General features: G+C 46.6%; 1 protein-coding gene across 1 annotated transcript in view; it reads right to left on the bottom strand.

Moving 5' to 3' along the window:
- LOC308376675 (transmembrane protein 132C) overlaps positions 1 to 21214 on the bottom strand; it is a gene marked incomplete at both ends in the record, with an annotated part of 164422 nt that overhangs the window by 66361 nt on the left and 76847 nt on the right. The window contains one exon of the mRNA XM_080853113.1: positions 4106 to 4246. Coding sequence (XP_080709239.1) covers positions 4106 to 4246 — 141 coding nt within the window. The remainder of the gene's footprint in view (positions 1 to 4105; positions 4247 to 21214) is intronic.

Raw genomic sequence — 21214 nt, 5'->3', positions numbered from 1 at the left:
CCTAATGTGGTTTGGTAGAGGTAGCTCTGGCCTGTCCCCATGATACTCTTACCTACTCAAACACTGTGTCTTTGTAATTCCTCTATATGCCTAGTCTGTACGCCTGCCGTGTGTCACACAGAGGGAACTCCTCGCTGCTTTTTTCCTCCTCCTCCTCCTCCTCTCTGACATCAGTCGTCTGACCACACTGCCATGCCTTATTATCCAGCGCGTTGTGCTACTCCAGACTGCGACAGCTTGGCCTGCAACCACGTTAATATATACAACACATTCCAGTCCAGACCTGCGTGCCTGTCTCTCCCCCGGCTCTCTCACGCCCCACTCTGAAGCCACTCAGATGCCTGACCCCGATGCCTCTCGTTCCCACTTCACCTTTCAAGTGGTTTCTGCTGTGCCTCTTTCCACTGGTTGACTAGCCTCCACAGTTACACTACAAACTCATGCTGCGATACCATACGGTAACCATGGCACACATTCTAAGTGTGCAGTCACAATTATACTCTAATTCCCATACCGATGGACACATACAGACTTTGTGATAGAGATTATTTACAAACACTGTTAATGACTTAAGAATATAATAATCAAGTGCCTTGTATTAATATATTCCTTGTATGAATCATGTGCCTATGAAAGCAGGAGCATGGCTTTTCTCTTTGTGTGTGAAACTAGAATATTAGGTGCCACTTAGTCTGCATATGAACAAGAGCATGTTTAGACCAGAGGAGACAAGAAAGGAACTATGCTTCTTCCGACCTTGTGCAAAACTGCCATCCTCACAAGACAGGGAGCCTCGGACATGAGAAATTCACCACGTGGTTATCCCTGCTGAAAGCTAAACTTCTGACTATATAAACCTTGTGCGAAGGGTTTATCATGGCCTTCACTGTCAGCCTTGTGCTGGGAGGGGAGCCCGATTGCAATTGTTGTTGTTTGTCTGTCTAATAAATATACTTTCATGCAGCTCCGGAGTCCTGAGGTAACTAGGGTGAATCACTTTGTCTCAGTCATATCATGAGATATGTTATGCTGCAGTGTTATTGTTGCTGTTCATGATGATGTTGTTTGCGTGTTGTATGTACATAGGCTACTGTACTAGTTCATATCAGAGCTATTATAGTTTTGACATTTTAATTTGTTTTTATATTTATTTAGTCTAGTGGCGCGGTGGCTCAGGTGCTTGCACTGGCCCCTCACAGCAAGAAGGTCATGGGTTCGATTCCCGCATCGGGCGCTGTTGGCTCTGGGGGGCAGGTCCTCCCCAGACCTTCAGTGCTCAGGTGGACTATCTCCTGGGCCTTTCTGTCTGGAGTTTGCATGTTCTCCCCGTGTTCACAAGGGGTTTCCTCCACTAAGAACCCCAACAGGAATAACATGCAAAAATAACAGAACACATGTCCATCCCTGACCAAAGATGAACAGTTCACTTCACCTGGTCCCTGGGCGCTACAAGCTGGCCACTGCTCCAAGGGGGTCTTTGAGGAAAGACAGTCCAGGATGGGAAAATGCAGAGTATAAATTCACCGCGACCTCAGGCCTGCGTGCGTGTGTGTGTGTGTCCTGTGTCACCTCCATATATGCACGTATGTGTTCCAGGGTGTCGTGTGTGCCATTAAAAACCTGACAAAGGTCTTAAATATATTATTATTAGTTTTTTGATTTCCATTTAGTTTGTTTTAACAGTGCACAAGCTGTTTTATTTCTATTTTGAGGAATTTACTTGTTTTAGTTTGGTTTTGACAGAATCTCAATAAGCACGCTAAAGTTGAAGTTCCATCAGTTTTTATTCAGTTTTAGTGTTAGTTTTAGTTTTTCAGGTATTATGAGGAAAGTCTGATTTATGGAAGCTGCGTGACATCAAATATGATTTACAAAATCATTGTATATTAAAGGTCTAATATTGTGCAAAGCCATTTTATTCTTATACACCACTTACCCTTAACATTACCCGACCCATGGCAGAAAAATTAAAACTAAATGAAAACTAAGCAAAAAAAAATGTTTGTGTTGCATTGGTCCTTGTTGTTTTTTGTGCTTTTGAAAACTGTAATTTTTATTTCAGTTCATACAATTAGTTTTTTCACTGCATTAACCCTAGGCTGGTTCATACCTGTATCTTTGAATTCTATTGATTCCTCTCTGCTCTTTTCTCTCTTCCTCCTCCTGCCTCTCCCACGTCACCTTGGTCCCCTGATCATTCTACTTCTATCCTGAGCTGGCCTCAGGCAGGTGGGTCCCCCTTTGATGAGTCGGGTTCTAGTCAAGCTCTCACCCTGTCAAAAAGGACTTTTTCCTCCATGCCACTGTCATCGTTCACTGTCGTCCTAAGGGATTCTGGCCTTCTCAGCGTCTAGAGACAGCATTCACTGCTAATGGCACTGGTGGACCAATACAATTGAACAGAATGGGCTGCGGAACTGAATTTAATTTTCGCGTCTCCTCCCTCTTCGCGTTTCCTCCCTCTCAAGCTGAACCCTGACTGTAGACATTCATGGCAGAATCAAAATTTCTGACTGCAGAATCGAAATTTCTGACTGCAGATTCGAGATTTCTGACTGCCTCTTCAGCCAATAGATGGCAATGGTGTGCGAGAGACTGACAGATTACCAAAATAAACAAATAAAGCTGCTATTTTCCCCCCGGCTTTCAGTTATTATGCCTGACAGCCTAACGGTACCCAGCAACAACCGAATCTGGTGGGGGGGAAAAAGCATTTAAGTGCGAGGAACCAATTTCCCCGCACCACATAAAAACCACAAGTACGAGAAAGGAGCAATTACCAGGCAATATGACAGATTTAGTGTGACACCAGGGTCATAAATTTCCAGCGCTGCTTGTCATTGGGGGATTTCTATGGACTTCAGCCATCAGGACGGGCTCCCATAAATCCAAGGCACCCTTCAACCCCGGCCCGTCTATTAGAAGTCCCCCGGGGGCCCCGCGCTTCTCCAAGCCCACCCCACCCCACCCCACCCCAGCTCATTCCATTCCATTCCTTTCCACTCATCCACCCCCTCAGTTCCTCCTCCCTAGACCAGGGCTCCAACTCCCCAGGGACTGGAGCCCCTTGCCAGCCTCAGGGCAGCAGAGCTCTGGTACTCTCACAAACAAGCGAGAGAGAGTATCACAGAGAGAGGGAGAGAGAATCTGTGCAGAATGAGGCCAGTAGGAGCACACAAAAAACACACACACACACACACACACACACACACACACACACACAGACACCACACACACAAACACACACACACACACACACACACACACACACACACACAGATATAAACACATATGTTGCACTGCGGGAGGAGCATTCCAGTCCAACCCGCTCAACAAAGGGACGGGTCCAGTTCATGGCCCCTCGGGTCCACCGTCGGAACAATGGCCTTGCTCGAGCATGCTGATCAAGCACATCGGTGACACTGAACACAATTCCCTCTGCATTCAGCAGATGCTTTCACCAAGTGCCACTCATAGCCCAGAAGGCATCCACTTCATTAGCACCTTTAAGCCCTGTGGGACTCTCACCGGTCACCCTGCCACTGCAGACACAGACACAGAGGCTCAGGTATACTGCAGCAGACAACCGGCCTACATTTATTCACGTGTCTGTGTAACATTTTTAACCTAAGCGGCTTGGTTAAAGGAGGTAGATTACAACCCAATTGTAAAATGCCAAACAATGATCCTTGGGATGCTTATCATGAATGGTCTTCCAGTACTGGAAATACAATGGCGTTGTAGATGTGTTTAATTAGTCTGAGTTGATGTCTATGGTAATGAACATCTGCTTAAATGAAGGAGAGGCCCAGTGAGGGGTGCACTGCATGCTTTCTACTCCCCTCTGATGGTTCTGTACCCACAAGGAAATAAAATATGGTGCTGAGCTTCTTAGCAAACTAACTCACACTCAGGTTCATCTTCAACTCAATTAGCAATCTGTTTCGCAAAAAAAAAAAAAAAGTTGTTAAAATATCCTAAAAGAGTTGTTAGATGCTGTTAGAGCGAACCAAACAAAAGAGCAATCAGAGCAAGCATTACTCTCCAAACTTCTTGCCAGACTCAGCACAAAGCCGAGGGCTCAGGCTTATGAATCACAGCTCACCTCAGTCCCAGCGAGCTGGCCTTGCGCTGACAGAACATGGACACGAAGGAGCTCCCTGGCACCACTTCCTGTTTGATCTCCCAGGAGGCCAGGTTGCTAGGCTTCAGCAGGACGAAATTGATTCCTTCTCTGTACATGGCCCTGTAAGGAGAGGGGAGGAGTAGGGGGTGGGGGGGGGGGGATGGTGGAAAGATGCCATCATTAGCTGAATGCAAACAACAGTCAGCAGCACATGCTTACACAACTGTCAATTTACATAAAGATGTTGTTTAGATAATTTATGACAATTAATAACTGCAGTGGAAGGTGCTTTTATCTAGGTCTATCTATCTGCAAGTAATCAGTACCAGTCGTTTGAGAGTCATTAGTTTCATTATGGGAGGTTAAACAAAGGGAAATGAGACAATGAATGGGAAAATGTTCTCTCTTCTTCCAGTGTGAAAAAGCCAAATGAGGAAATACTGTTAAAAATCTCAATCTTAAAAATCTCAATAGCAATCTGAGGACTCAGATTAAAACTAAGGTCTGAGATGTGGCCAGAAACAGGTGCAATTGGAGAGGGCAGACTAAGACTAAGGTCTTAGATGTGGCCAGAAACAGGTGCATGTGGAAAGTGCAAACTAAGACTACGGTCTTAGACGTGGCCAGAAACAGGTGCAACTGGAGAGTGCAGAAGTGCTGAGTTTGGGCCCTGGGCGCTCTGGCTTGTTTGAGGTGTTGAGAGCCTTTTGTTGGTTTTGTGAGCCTCTTCTCGCAGTGCATTTGTGTGATTAACAGCATGTGTGAGATGACTCACATCTGTTTGTTTGTTGAGATCCACATGCATGAGTGTGCGCCTGAATGAGTGTATGCCTGAGTGTGTATGTGTGTGAGTGTGTGTGTGTGTGTGTGTATGTCGGCAGGCGGTGCATCTGCACGTGCTCTGCTCGTGTTTATGTGTGAACCCATACCTGCGTGTGTGTGCGTGTAGGTGTATGCGGTATAGTTGTGTGCATGTGTGTGTGTGTGTGCGTGTGTGTGTGCGTGTGTGTGTGTGTGTGTGTCTGTGTTTGTGTGTGTGTGTGTGTGCATTCATGGATGGGCCCAGTCCAGCACCTTCCTCCCCTCATTCTCTCCCTCCCAGGTTTCCTTTCATGCTGCCACAGCGGACTCTGCCATTCATCACCCTGACAAGACACTCGGGAGTTTATTAAAGCAGCCAGTTATTAGAAGGTGCCAATGACCTAGGCAATAGACCTGATGGGAAGAAAAACTTCCTCACAGGACACCCAGCAGCCCTGTTTCCTCTGTCTCTTTCCTCTGTCTCTTGGTCCTCTGTGTTTGTCTCTCTCTTCTCTTTCCTCTGTCTCTCATCTCTCTGTCCTCTTTGCTCTGTCTCTCCATCTCTCTGTCCTCTTTCCTCTGTGTCTCTTTCTCTCTGTCCTCTTGCCTCTGTCTCTCATCTCTCTGTCATCTTGCCTCTGCCTCTCCATCTCTCTGTCCTCTTTCCTTTTTCTTTCCATCTCTCTGTCCTCTTCCCTCTGTCTCTCCATCTCTCTGTCCTCTTTCCTCTGTGTCTCTGTCCTCTTCCCTCTTTCTCTCCATCTCTCTATCCTCTTTCCTCTGTGTCTCTGTCTCTCTTTCACCCTTTTGTTTTCTTCTCTCTCTTTCGCCTCCCTCTTCTGAGTTTCTCACCTTGCCTCTTGCCAGAGAGAGCAAGCAGAGGACCGTATTGTCTGTTTTTCTCCCTCTTCAGTGAAAAGTGATTAGTGAGGTGGGTGAGATTGTGTGTGTGTGTGTGTGTGTGTGTGTGTGTGTGTGTGTGTGTGTGTGTGTATGTGTGTGTATGTGAAGTCAGTTGGTAGGGGCTGAGGATACTTAATGGCATCATACTCTTAAAAAACACTCTCTCCCCTGTCTCTTCTTTTTCCCCTCAAACTAACTAAAGGCAAGCAATCCCTCCAGAGTGGAGATGGGGAGAAAAAAAAGAAAGCAACTTTCAACTAAATACCACTGCTTCATAATTTAAAGCAATGTTACATAAAATCAATTCTCTCTTCATTCTGGGGATGGTGTTTGCCACTTTTTGCAAGCATTACTTTTTATGTTCTCTTAACACAATCCATTCCATAGCGAGGTTACAGTAAAGATGAAACCGTCGGCAGACAGGGGACGAAAAAAAATCTATAACCCCCAAATGATGTGAGGGACCCTCCAACAAGGGATAAAACCTAATGAAGTGAATTAGGCCTACTCTAGACTATAAACCCGACTGGAGGCTTTCAGAGGAGGCTTTCAGAGGAGACGCAGGTAAAAGGTGTAAAAACAGCCCACTCCACACTCCGAGACACAACTCCATGCACAACCTATATCTCACCTTTCTGTGCATTGTTTGCATAATTAAATGAAATATGGAAAGAGCGTGTGGCAGGGCGTAATCGCGGTGACGATAAATCAAGAGCAAGGTGTGAACGGGCTAGCAGAGAGTGTGTGCCTCTCTCGTTAGAGAGAAGTCACTTCATCCAGGACCCAATTATCTTCAGACGCACACACATCTATTTAAGAAAAACAGACATAGGTGAGGTAAATAGGCTAGAGGAGGTGCGGTGTGTAACCTTTAGTGCACCGAGGAGGGAAAGGAGGAAACATTAATTATCGTGGACTATACATCGTGTTCGCAAGTGTGTGTGTGTGTGTGTGAGAGAGTTTGTGCTTGTGTATTTGTGTGCCTGTGTGTGCTGCTGTGAGTATGTGTGTGTGTGTGGGTGATAGAGTTTGTGCTTGTGTATTTGTGTGTGTGTGCCTGTGTAGGCTGCTGTGAGTGAGTGAGTGTGTGTGTGTGTGTGTGTGTGTGTGAGTGGGTGTTTGTGCTTGTGTATTTGTGTGTGTGCCTGTGTGTGCCTGTGTGTGCCGCTGTGAGTAATTGTGTTTGTGTGTGTTTGTGTGTGTGTGTTTGTGAGTGTATTTGTGTGTGTGCCTGTGCGTGCTGCTGTGAGTTTGTGCTTGTGTATGTGTGTGTGAGTGAGTGTTAGTGCTTGTGTATTTGTGTGTATGTATTGTGCGTGCCTACTCATTCTGCACAAAGCCAAGTGCATGGCATGTAACTGGGCTCTGCCCCTACGCAGCTGTCGATGCAGGTGGGCTTTGGGGCAGGATCTGTTCCCTGTGTCTGTGTGTGTGTGTGTGTGTGTGTGTGTGTGTGTGTGTGTGTGTGTGTGTGTGTGTGTGTGTGTGTGTGTGTGTGTAAGTGTGTTTGATCTGTCCCCGGTGTGTGAGTGACTGCACCTCCCCATTACTCAGTCAGTCTCCGTGAAAAGTGATGTCACCACAGGACACTGCAGAGCGTGTCCTGTCCTCCTGTCCTGCTTACACTCCTGGGCTCAAAGGGGCCCTAATGTGAGTATAAATACACCAAGCATGGAGTGTAGCTGAGAGGAGGAGGAGGAGGAGGAGGAGGAGGAGGAGGAGGAGGGGGATGGGAAGATGGGAGGAGAAGGGAAGGGAAATGAGGGTGAGGAAGAACAGGTAGAATAAAAGGAGAAAGGGGGGGTGAAAAAAGTGTGGAAAAAATGACCAGGAAAGGAGAAGAGGTAGAGGGGAAGAAGAGTATTTAAGGGAGAAGAAAGAAAGTGAAAGGTCAGGAGGAGAGGAAAGGAGCTGAGTCGCAGGGAGGAGAAAGTCAATCAAACCCCCAGAAGGGCAGAAGGCATCTGAGGTTGCGCTGGCTGAGCAGAGACCTTCGGAGATAAGGCATTCAGCGCGCCACTTCATCAAGCGTCCAATCGCAAGGACGCCGTTGTCGCCGTGGTGACTTACAGTACGTACTATGTAGAGGCTGTCGTGGTGAGCAGTAAATCGGGGGGCGCCGGACAGGCACTGCTCGCCACACAATGCTCCCGGTGCCGGCGTTTTACCTTGAGGCGATCCAGCCAGTGCCTGTTTAATGAAAGTGTTGCAGATTTATATGCAAGTGAGAATCCAGGAGAGATCATCTTCATCATAACCCCTCCCCGCCAAAATGTCTCTTCTGTCACTGTCCATCTCACTAACACGACACCCCTCACGGAAGAATGACGAAAGGCCTTCAGAAATAGCTCAACACGAGAAAAGTCGGTTGTAAACGTGCTGCCCCACGTGGTCCGGTCCCTCGTGTCGGGCCGGGCCAACATCCAGCAGAAGGAGGAAACTTCTCTTTCCCGGTGGACTGGGAAGCTCAAGAGCCAAGGGAGGAATTCTGATGCACACAAAGCCGACGCTGAAGTGAGAGATAGCAGCCGTGAGAGACAGCAGGAGGCCCGTTTCTGATGTGTCAACAAACATCCCCATCAAACCAAACGGCTCGGGTCTTAATGAGGCTGTCGTCATTCGCCCGAGATTTTTCAGAAGTCAGCAAACACTCCCTTCATAATCCCGTTGTCTTGATGTGGCGGGAGAGCCAGAGAGAGAAAGAGAGAGAGAGAAAGAAAGAAAGATGAAAATCTGATATCTGCGACTTAAATAGAACGTGCATCATCTGATGAGTTTTAAATGGCCGCCTGGAGACGCTAATGGCTGAACAAAGCATTCGATTTTGTCTGAGGAGGAACCTTTGTCTCCACGCGTTTATGGCTAATCCTCCCTATTTAGAACTTCAAAGTAGAGGAAATAAGCAGAGCTGGGAACAGCTGTTTCATACAGCCTAGTTTTCCCACAACTACCCCAACAACACAGCTGCTGCCACAAGGCGTTATGTAAGTTTACTGCCATTGTGTAATGAGTGTTACATGAAAAATAACACTGAATATTCTCTGGGTTTAATTACGGTTCACAGATGACTGATAAAACTGCCATCAGACTATTACAGCACAGGTTCATAAAGCCCATGTGTTCGTCTTGATACGAAAAAAAAAATGCCTTTAGAAAAGCTTGTTAGCTTGTAGGGTGGGAATCGGCACTAAAGCGCCACATGGAGGGTGGGTGTCCTTTTCAAAAGCGAACTGCAATAATATCACAACAGAATCCCTTCTTCGTTGAGAGTCAAGGACATCCGGTGAATGGTAGATACAGTGGAGAAAGAAGCTGGCATGTAGCCTCAACAAATACACACACACACACGCGCACGCACACACACACACACACACACACACACAGACACACACACACACACACACACACACACAGACACACACACACACACACACAGACACACACACACACACACACACACACACACACACACAGACACACACACACACAAACACAGACAGACACACACACACACACACACAGACACACACACACACACACACACACACACACACACACACACACACACACACACACACACAGACACACACACACACACACACACACACACACACACACACACACACACACACACATACACACACACACACACACACACACACACACACACACACACCTCCCATCATCATCTCACCCTGTTCCAGGAAACTCACACGTTCTAATGAATGTATGAAGCGCCTCCCTGGTCACAAAACACTAGATAGGTACGCACACCGCTGGCAGAGAGACAAACACTGACAAGAACCACTGCTGTGTAAACAAGCACTGATACACATCATGCTCCTCAGCTCCTCTGCTCCAGTGTGTGTGTGTGTGTGTGTGTGTGTGTGTGTGTGTGTGTGTGTGTGTGTGTATTTGTGGAGTGTGTGGTTGAAAAGCTGGCTGAGCTCCTACAGGCCTCACTGTAAACCTCAGTAAACAAGCCACATCCACAAGCAGGTTCACACTGTTTTACACAACCAACTTTGTAACTGAAAAAAATAATTAGTTCCGCTTCATTTCTGGATAGTTCTTGGACTCTTGAACTCTCTTTTTTTCAGAGGTCTAATGAGTGAACCGCACTAGGAAACATCACCTAGCATTAACATTTGGTCCCCATCACTCAAGCAGCGGTGCAGTGACAAGAGATCAAGAGCATTCAAAACGCCCGCCCCCCCCCCTTCCAAATCAGAAGTGTGACCTCCAGCCCTGTACCACTTGTCTGTCTGCGTTTCCCTCCATTAGTGATGCGTCAGGTTCAGCACGGGATCTGCCATTATGGGGTGGGGTGGGTAGGAGACGGAAGAGAGGGGATGGACACGGCGAGGGAGGTAGGAAGCGGGAGATAAAGAGTAGGAGGAGAGGAGGGGGAAGAGGAGAGGAGGGAGAGAGGGAGGAAAGGGGCGATAAAGAGTAGGAGGAAAGGAGGGGGAAGAGGAGAGGAGGGAGGGAGGAAAGGTCAGCCATTAGCATGTTCCATGTGTCTGTTTGTCTACAGTGTGCAAACACTGAGGGTGGCATTCAGGGCCCACACACACCCATCCAATTGGCATTTAATTAACTGGGGACCCAGATTGGGGAGTTTGCTCTTTTTTCAATCAATTCGCTGGCCTGAGCCTAAATACATAAACACGTGTGTTGGCGTGTGTGAGTACTTGTGTGAGTGTGTCTGTTTGTATTTTTTGGTTGTGGGTGTGTGTGAGTATGAGTGTGTGTGTGTGTGTGTGTGTGTGTGTGTGTGTGTGTGTGTGTGTGTGTGTGTGTGTGTGTGTGTGTGTGTGTGTGTGTGTGTGTGTGTGTGTGTGTGTGTGTGTGTGTATGTGTGTGTGTATGTGTGTGTGTGTGTATGTGTGTGTGTGTGTGTGTGTTAGTGTGTGTGTATGGGGGGATGGTGGTGGTGGTGTTGGAATGGCAGCACCAGTTTAGTACACTTGGTCCACGTGTGAAAGTGAGCTTGTGTATCCATGCGCACTAGCTAAGGCAGCCACCGTGTCAAAGACAAACACATCGGTCACGGCGAGCATCCGCTTTCTGTGTTAGAAGCGGTGGCAGAGACAAGGGGTGAAAGAGGGGGGGAAGAGAGAGAGAGAAAAAGAGAGAGAGAGAGAGAGAGAGAGAAAGAGCGAGTGCCCTCCAGGACCACACTCAAACAAACACATCGAAACACACAAGTGCAGGATCATGCTCTCTGGCAAGAGCACAGGCTGGTGCTGGAGTCCCATAGCGAGTTGTCCGAGTATGGGTCAGAGGGACGCTGTCACCGCCAGATTTCCACACTTTTCTCCCTTGCTCTCCCCCTCTCTTTCTCTCTCTCTCCCTCCCTCTGTCTCTTTCTCCCCCTCTCTCTCCCCCTCTCCGTTTTTCTCTTTCTCTCTCAGGGCCTCTCTCTTTGGTGTCCATCTGGATGGCCTTCTGATTGTCAGGAGATGAGCAGGGCTTCCGTGGGTTGGCCGCTACACAAGAAGCTACCCCAAGGGCCTAGGGAGAATCCTATGGCTGCCACTACCAGTTTGTTTTCCTCTTCAGATGAAAGGCACCCCCGTGCAGCCAGTCACACAGATACATGCAAACACACACACACACACACACACACACACACACACACACACACACACACACACATGTACACACATACACGTGCAGCCAGTCACACAGATACATGCACAGCGCAAGAGTGCAGGCCGATGGGGAAATAGGGAACACTCACTGGATACAAGAGAGCAGTAATGTCAATATCAGTTGACAAATCTTTTTTGAGCTAGATTATGTTGGGTGGTCTTGTGATTTTGACAAAATAAAGAGTATCTGCAACCCGGCGGTGGTATGATGGGGGTCCGATAAATATTAACAACACACCTCAGAACAAATACAGCTCACACTTGGCCTATTAAGATTACATATTACAAAGATTATCTATTAGTGAGGTTACTACAAACACTCCCTGGATGAGCTCCAGTTCAGGTGGGAGGCTGTACACAGCATACGTAGCTGCTGACTGGTTCACATGATATACTGTATAGTGCATAATGCATGTCAGGTGAGACAATTACCAGCTGTCACTCATCATGTGTCAAACAGTTAGGACTAGCATTCAGTCCACCGATAGGCCAGTCACACACAGGTCTTGGTACACCGATCCAACTGCTCAAGTTATTTTGTATACCCACCCGACTCGATCTGTTTCCAATATAAGTTGGAGGGCTTGTGTCTCAGATCGGTGCGTTCTCATTGCTGCAGAGTCAGCACAGTGTTTCTAAACTATGCTAATCATTACGGTCGCATAAGCAGCAGTGTTATTAAAAGAAATCTACTCTGCCAAGACTAAACTTATTACCATGTCATAAACATCAATGAATTTTTAATGTGCTGAACTGGCTGGAATACAATGTTATTTTCTGCAAAAGACCGTTAGATAGTGTTGAAGCTTAGAGCTCTACACTGCAGGTGGCTGGTTCAAGGTGGGTACTCTTTGATATCGTCTGATATCGTCACACTGCTGGATATGTTCCTGGAGACTTAGAGATATTGGGAGATTGTCGAAAGACTTTTTGGAGTTTCTCTATGCCTTTTGAGACTTAGCTGTGTGGTTGCATGAGGAAGAAGAAGATAATGTTTGCTTGTCTGATTAGTTCTCCAGAATTAAGAACTCTCAAACAAGTGCTTTCATCCGTTAGATTGCCACTTTTACTTCCTACTCATGTAAAACAGAGAAGCAAAGGACTCATCATGTATACTTTCAGTGCTAGATAAGGGATATTGTTGATGGTCTGTAATAACCCGATAACTCACTGGCTTAACTCAGTTGGCTCTTATGTGAGGTATCTTAAGGAGGGAGAGAAGGCAGAGGGGAGAAATCCCTTTTGATTGAATTTGGTGCTTGTGTTCAGTAATTAGGCATATATTTGTTTTCAAAGGCAAAGACTAATTGAAAGTGAGCACACATCTAAATAAACAGAAGCACTGTAGTTCAACAGTATTCGATCAAGAAACCTAAGGACATCAGGACAAGTAATTGTTTCATTTTGAGTTCCACCACACATATGACTTTGGAGGAATCAAGAACCCTCCTGAAACCCTCCTGGAATCAAGAACCCTCCTGAGTTGCAGACATGCTGTCTGCATAAATAACTTCCACCAAATTAAACCAAGAAATGTATTACACTTGGAATTTACACTTGGAATAGCCCCAGTATGCAGACACAAAAAGCCATTTCCCTAAACATAAACAGCCGACAAATGAGGTTCACGCCAGGCCATCCCATCACCTCCCCAGCACATCCAAGAGTTGCTTTTCGGGTTTGTCACAAATTAACTCTGCAGGTACATCCCATTAGCCAAAATATTGACTTTAGTGGGCGTTAAAGCAATTAATGCTTTAATTTCAGGTTGTAGCCGAAGTAAGGCCCTCACTGCAGTGGAAGTGGACTCCGCATGTGAGAAAGTGACAGACCAATTTTAGCTCCCATGGTTCAGTTCATCAAAAGTTGAATGCCTTCTGCACATCATGCTGATTACAATTGCCAATATGTATTCCTCAATCAACCGTAATGATGTCCCTAATGGATTTCCTGTGTTTTACATTGATAAAAACAAAACCAAGTCAGGCTCTCTGCAAATGAAATGCCATGCTTTCAGGCTACAGATAGTATATATGATAACGACACACTCGCTCTCTCTCATACACGCACACACACACACACGCACATTCACACGCACACACGCAAAGTTTTTTTGTCAGACTGTGTCCCAAATAAATACGAAAGACCACTTGATACAACAAATAAACCACTTCAGATTTGGAGAGTGGTGCGATTTGTCATCGTCCCCTCTCACCAACGCGTCTCTCTGCAACAGCGTATTTGGCCCAGGACGTATGAACGAATCTGCCTTAGAGGTTCCCTGCCTCTGCTCAGAGCTTCCCAAGCGTGGCAGGCAAGGCGTGGAACCATTAACCAGATGAGCCCTAACTCATGGATGAACTCGATGGTGTTCTACAGGCCGTGGTCAAATATCTGGCCGCGTATTGTATTTTTTCATTTCTGGCAAAGGAGCCAGCAACCGTGTCTGTTCATTTTCCAGGAGAGAAAAAAACTAAACACTGAAGGAGATAAAAGGACAAAAATCCCTCAACAAAACAGCAAATGGAAAAGGAAAGCAGAGAAGGAGCAACTGAAACATTTCTCTCTCATTGGGTCTCTCCCACGCTGAGGTAATTATCTGGGACATGCAGGGGGCCGTTCAAGAAGACTTTAACTTGAAATTAGAAAATAACTGTCGAGTAGCGCTTGGCTTCAACTTGGTCCCCATCAGAGAGTCAAGAAGGGACCTATTTGAACAATAACAATAATCACATGGCCAAGATAAGATCTCACTTGAGCCCTTCCTTCATGTACAGCTGCAAGGCAGTTATTTGTGGTGACAATGAGAGAAATCCCTCTTTCATCCGAGGCCTTTCGGTTCCAAGGTGACTAGAAATGTCATCTAACTGGCTAACTAGCCTCTGGTGACCATTAAACCCGACGACAAACACACCTCCCCATCTCCATCCCTTCCCCTTTTGCCTGTGGCTCCGTGGTTTGAAAGGCCACCAGGGACTCAGAGAAAGGGAGAAGGGAAGGTCCCACGTCATGAAGCGACTGCAAATGCATGCATGAACAGATGTAAGGTCAGTGAGCAGTTCAAATAAATCGATAAATCAACACGTGTTGACATGTAATGGGTACTCCTTCCTTGTGCTGTTCAGCAACAGAGTGCTGTGATGGCCTCACTGACAAACTTTTAATCCGACGGCCTCACAGGCAGAAAGAGAGAGAGAGAGAGGGAGAGAGGGAGGGAGAGAGAGAGAGGGAGAGAGAGTTTGAGACAGGAGAGCAGGGAGAGTGCTTCTTCTGAGTGGAGTGGTGTCACGCCGTCAGAAGGGGAATGGATAGCGTCCAATCTAGTGACCTTTCCCCACTTAATAAACAAAAATAAATAAATAAATAGGCATCTCCGAATTTGCATTAGAAAGCGGCGGAGGCTCGTTCCGTGCCGATGAAGACATCACAGCGGCGGCGGGCGGAGATGGACGGCTCACTCTTTTGCCTTCTGCCCAAGGTGCAGCTGGCAGATAACGCCGGCCTGAGGCAGGTGTCACTGGAGAGCGAGCGAGGGAATGGCGGGAGCGGGAGACTGGACCATACATTCCCACTCCTCTAAATGGCACTCAATCACTGCATCCTTCCACACCTCCGTCCCCCCACATTCCTCCCTCCCTTCCTTGGTCCTGTTTTCTGCTGGCTCTCCCCAGCACCCTCCTCAGCTCTCCTCCTCCTCCTCCTCTGCCTCCTCCTGTTGCCTCCGCCCAGGCTCGTGTTTCTCCGCAGGAGCTGCCAGGGTGATTCAGTGACTGCACGTTGCCAGCAGGGAGATGGAGGCTAATGAAACCCTGTTGTTGTGTGTGTGTGGGCTGGGTTGGGGGAGAGGGGTGGGGCAGCTCCTGCCACTGCTAGGGGCAGCCGGTGGTCAACGTGTGGGTGGGCTGTCAGTTATTAATAACAGTTTACTTTTTCACCTGATTTAGCACATGCCGGACCAAACAAACAAATGAATATATAACTCCCCAAGCACACACACACACACACACACACACACACACACACACACACACACACACACACACACACACACACACACACACTCACACTGCCTCAACTGTAAAAGGGGAGTCTATTTTAGGGACAAGCTCAGAGGAATGTTACTGGCAAGCGTGCCGTTATTAGAGGATCAAAATCAAACACAACATTCTAGAACAGACACATTCAGTTTTGCTTCCATTGAACGGTCTCCATTCTGTTCATTATTTCAGTTGGTGAATCCATCCCACAGTGCTGATCAGATATCCTATGTTACGCGAGAAAAAAACAACTGTTTGTATTGACTTGTTTTTGCATATAAACTGATATATTTGCTTTCCAGTTCTGCACAAATGGCAGTGGGATGTAACTGTGGCTTCCAGACACAATAGAGAAATGCCTCAGATCATTAGTCACGGGAACCTCTGGTGGAGTCCACCTGGAGGTGATGTCATTTTCACCCTGTCACAAAAAGGAGGGGTGGACAAACCAGATGCGCACTGTAATTACCAAAGCTCCTGAAAGCTATTCAGCTTACTATGGTCCTGTGAATTATGTGCAGAGGGTGCACTGATATGTAATTATTACAGGCTGTTGAGACCAATTCAGATTGCTGTGTTTGTACAAAGGGCCTTTTTGAATATTTACTAGTAACTCATTCAGATAGTAAGGCGCATATTTGCCTTTTTTTTAAATGGACATTATCGGTGTTAGTGTAAGCATGAGGACCATAACCACAACAGCAGAATAACGCAGAATAACCTATCTATCTATTTATATATCTTCTTTTCAACACAACATAGTTCATATCATCATTTAAGTGCAAAAAACCTCAGCCATTCCTCCATTCTGTCTTTGCAAACTGCATAGAATGTTCAAGGCCAACGTTCACCTTACATTCTATGCACGTGGCCCCACGGATATCATTTTAATCTGAGCTTTCACTGACAGTTCATACACCAGACTGCTAATGACATTCCACTTCATACACTACACACATGTAGATTTAGTCCCTGAATGTGTATATTAGAGGGACACTGAAAGCCTGCGGATACATCTGCTTCTGCATGTGCCACGAGCCTCTGCCCCACACACACACACAGACACACACACACACACACACACACACAATGCCCACGACTCTCAGGGGGAGCCTCTTCACTCACAGCGCCATCTTAGAACAGACAGCAGCTGAGCTTGGTGCCAAATCGGATTCTGCTCAGGCGCAGGCTGTGGCGTTTGCTTCCATCCCGGCCCATCATGCACCTCTCCTGTGTTAGCTTCCTTTCCCTCAATCATCTCCCTCTTAACATCCCTCTTTTTCGGCTCACCATCCACTAAAGTGGAATCCCTGTTCAACGTTTATTTTTTAATTCACTTTAATTCACAACAGCTCAATTTCAAAAGACACAAGGAGAGTAGTGACACAAGACACAAGCCAGCTAGGGGCATCATAATGATAAAATCTGACTGAATAAAGACGACTGCAAAATGGCAAAAGTGATCAAAGTGAAACAGCTATCTTTTTCCCCTGTTTTCTTACATTTTGGGTTCAGGAACAGAATTTAGGAGATTGAGCTATTTTTGCTGTTTCAGGTTTATGAGCAAACATTAACATGTCTGGTGTTGGCAGTTATTTTTAGTGAGAGCTCATCAGAAATCTGCATGTGTATGATGAGATGCACAGGCAGTTTATAGACTTCATATTATTCTGCATCGTTTAGCCTGCGTTTACAACACATGGGGACAGCTGGGACGTCACTGGAAGAGTCCAGGCAGAGCCTTTTTTTCAGTTGGTCTGACACTGTATAATCCTATTTTCACTTTATCTCTTCCTCCTCCTCCTCCTCCTCCTTCTCCTCCCCGTTCGCGGCCCCCTGCCAGTCAGCAGACATTTTCTTTTTTTGGCGTGCGTGCCGGTGCTCAGCTTGTCTGTTGACGGAATCGTGACAGCATCTGAGATTCCCGTCGCTACCACTGCCGCCCGCTCGTTGCTAATTCCGCTCGCACAGCGCGGGCGCTGGCAGCTCAGCATCGCCTGGCACCACGGACTACCCCAGTGCCTGGTCCGCCTCCGCTGTCAATCACTCAGCTGTCACGGCCACTCGATCCCCCCTCCCAACACACACACACCACGGCCACCACCACCTCCCCCGCCGTCTTGGCCTCAGCCTCACCCGTCTGGCAATGCCCCCAATCTTCAGACACACCTTTGCACGCCCCCACCCCAGCAGTGCACAGTGATGCTCATTAAGCCTGATTTATACTTCCTTCGTAAAGGGCATCAGACGGACTCTGGGCAGCACGCTGGCCCTTTCCAAAGCAGGCTGGCAGGACAGGTTAGAGGAGCAAGGAGGAGCTTATGGAAATGGATACGGCCTAGAGCCAGGTCTCTACTGCTGATCTGTCTGGTGTGAGTGTACCTTGATACTGTGCAGTGTGTTCCAGGGGCCCACATCATCTGCCAATGATTTCAAAACATTACCAGAAGTATTCTTGCAAAGAAAACAGTCTGGAGCCTGGTAGAGGAATATTCAGTCAAAGTTCTGACTTGATTTTCACATGAAAATCACACACCATTCCAGTGATTCATTTACATTTACATTTAGTCATTTAGCAGACGCTTTTGTCCAAAGCAACGTACAAGGGAGAGAACAGTGAATCTAAGAGCAATACAAATAATTATTATATGGCAATGACAGTACGAGCATTCTGATTGGCTAATGGGTAGTCATGCCAGCCGCGCATTGACGTTCTAGCCGGTCTGCGGTCTGATAAGTATTCTTATTGCACACCCCATCAATCTTAAAAATGAGTGATACCATGTACCAAGTACTAAACATTACATCCTTAAAAATTAGCGATATATCAACAGCCATGAGCATGTATTGATAGAATCAGGCGCCTATTATGAAATTATCTGAGAACAGGAAACCAGTTGAATGTCGTGGTAACATGACAGTTGATGAGAGTTGAAGAATGAAGACTCAAGAATTTGCGAACATTTTGATATCGGGTAATACTTTATAGGACTTCAGAAGCAGCTAAAATGTGTTATTGAAAGTGATGATGAAGACTTGACTACTATAGTTTGAAAACCTTGTGTTTAACTGTATGAAAAGAGCTCAAATGCCATATAATAAACAACTTACTAACCTCGACCGTTCGGTCATGCTCGCTATCGCTCGGTCGATACCTTACGGCCTCTGTCTGATATTTACCTGCATGACCTCACTCTCGGCCAGTAAGTAGTTAATACTGCTTTTTTTTTTCAAGAAAAAGAAAACGACATAGAAAGAAAAAGAAGTGCGAGACTGCCACTGCTTAAGTGCAAGTTAAGCCAAGGTGCCAGTTAGGAAGGGAGGTGTTCTCTGAAGAGTTGGGTCTTCAAGAGCTTCTTGAAGGTAGAGAGGGACGCCCCTTCTCTGGTGGTGCTAGGCAGCTTGTTCCACCAACGTGGAACTACAACTGAGAATAGTCTGGATTGCCGTGCTTGCACAGGCGGCAGTGCCAGACAGACAAGTTTGCACCAGCAGCTGGGTGGCATACTGGGTAAGGTACGGCCTGATTTTGCGGATGTTGTATAGCGCAAAGCGGCACAACCTGGAGACAGAGGCGATGTGGGCTGTGAAGGTCAGTTGGTCATCAATAATGACCCCGAGGTTTCTTGCTGTTTTAGATGGAACAAGAGATAAAGAGTAAATATTGATATTGATGTTGTGGTGGTTAACCTGTTTGGCTGGGTAGACCATCAGTTCTATTTTGGCCAGGTTCAGCTGAAGGAGATTCAATCCCTGCCTCAGCCGTGAGATCTCTCCTAGACATACTGATATGCCATTGTTGTTTTCCTTATGCTTCACCGGTTGGGCAGTGTATAAAATTAATCCATATGGACATCCACTGCAGTACATCATCACAAAAAGACCCACCACTGATCATATCATTTCAGCTTTTGAGCCACACAGTGGAGTACAATTCTCCCATGACTTCCTGGTAAACGGCAGCCTCTCACCCTCTTAACATGTGCTTCTGCATAATGAGACAACGAGGGGAGACAAAGGCATGGAAGCTCATTTTCATACCAAGAGGAAGGGGAATAACTATAATTTACATCCTGAAATGAGCAATCGCAAAGGATCCATTAACGGGAACAACTGACTTTTGCCATGACAATTGGCTTTTAGTCAGTCATTGTGGACTACAAGTGGACCTCCTTTCAGTGCAGATTGTGTGACAGGATTTCACAGAAATACAAAATGGGTAAATGGTAGCTGCAGGTAATGGCAGAACACACTGGAGTTGAAGGGCCTGCTGACGGACATAAGGGCGGCGGCAACAATCAACTCCATTCAGTTACATTTTGCTTCTGGAGTGCCCTTGACAATAGGCAGGATCAACATGCTTTGCAGAAAACTTAACCAGGTTTCAAGACCCAGGAACGAGAAAGCTTCCAAACACTTCCCCTTGTCTCTCCCAATAAGGGAAAATCAGTTGAAGTCTATGGTCTATGGTGCATATGGAGTATCCAGGAGAGTGATGGGAAAGGTTTTCAGGAGGTGATCTTTTTTTCTCAATGAGCCTGTGAGAATGTGAGGGACCGAGGTGGCCACCTCACGTTTTGGGATTTAGGCGACTTGAGTCAGTGTTTAAGTCAGGAAGAAACGAGCAGGAGATGGTGGCTTCTTTAAATAGATATCTATTTATTTACACGGGGATCCTCTTCATCAACCCCAAAAACATGTTCACAAAATTAACAAACATATCTCAAAAAGACAAACGCACTTAAAGTGCTACAAAAACTAGGCGAACTCTTGTAGGCACAGTCTAGGCACCAACACTCGGCACAAAACACTCGGCACAAAACACTCGGCACGAAACTGTATCCACGCGTCTAAATAGAGATTTCACTTAACCTCACAGCAGGTAAGTGTTCTTTCCCTTTCACGCCTTCTAATGCTTCTTGCAACTCTCCTTTCTTCTCATGGAATGAGGCACCCTTTAAATAGTGCCACCACTTAGGCCCAGCCGTTGTAGTGGGGGAGTCCAAGTCTCTGTCCCGCTCTTGCAGGGTAACATGAGTTACTCACTTCAGTGCACCGGTGGGAAGTGGGGATCTTCACCTTCTCACAGAGCCTGATTCACAAGTTAACCATTAGCTGCATTTAAATCATAAGTCATAACAACATATATGTGCCCACTACTCCCTAAACCACAACAGGCACATCACTCCGGAGACAAACCCCAAAGTCAGCTCATTGGATGACAAAATAAGTCTCCAAACTCCAAACTCAAAGAGAAGATGAAGAAAGCTTGGCGCCATTTCCAGCGTGATGAGAATGGGGAACTAAAAACCTAAATAGATGGGAGGATACGATTGGGGTTTGAGGGGATTAAGAGAGCCTGATAGCGATAGACATCTGGAGACAGAAATGTGAGGCATGACACGCCATAGCCCTGGTGGGTACAGTATGTGACATGCATCATTAATGGTCGTGATTAAGAGGAGCCATCCTGACTGCCCCACCCAGCTCATCTCTCTCTCTCAGTGCTCTCAGCACTAATGATGCTGTGCCCATACGCTCGGCTAATTACACAAATGACATATACCAATGCTGCCTGAAAGCAGAGTGTGTGTGTGTGTGTGTGTGCGCGCGTGTGTGTGTGTGTGTGTGTGTGTGTGTGTGTGTGTGTGTGTGTGTGTGTGTGTGTGTGTGTGTGTGTGTGTGTGTGT

This window comes from Sprattus sprattus (assembly GCF_963457725.1).
Source record: "Sprattus sprattus genome assembly, chromosome: 15".
Lineage (NCBI taxonomy): Eukaryota > Metazoa > Chordata > Actinopteri > Clupeiformes > Clupeidae > Sprattus > Sprattus sprattus.
Note: the sequence above shows the minus strand (reverse complement) of the source record. Positions and strands in the feature narration are given on the sequence as shown.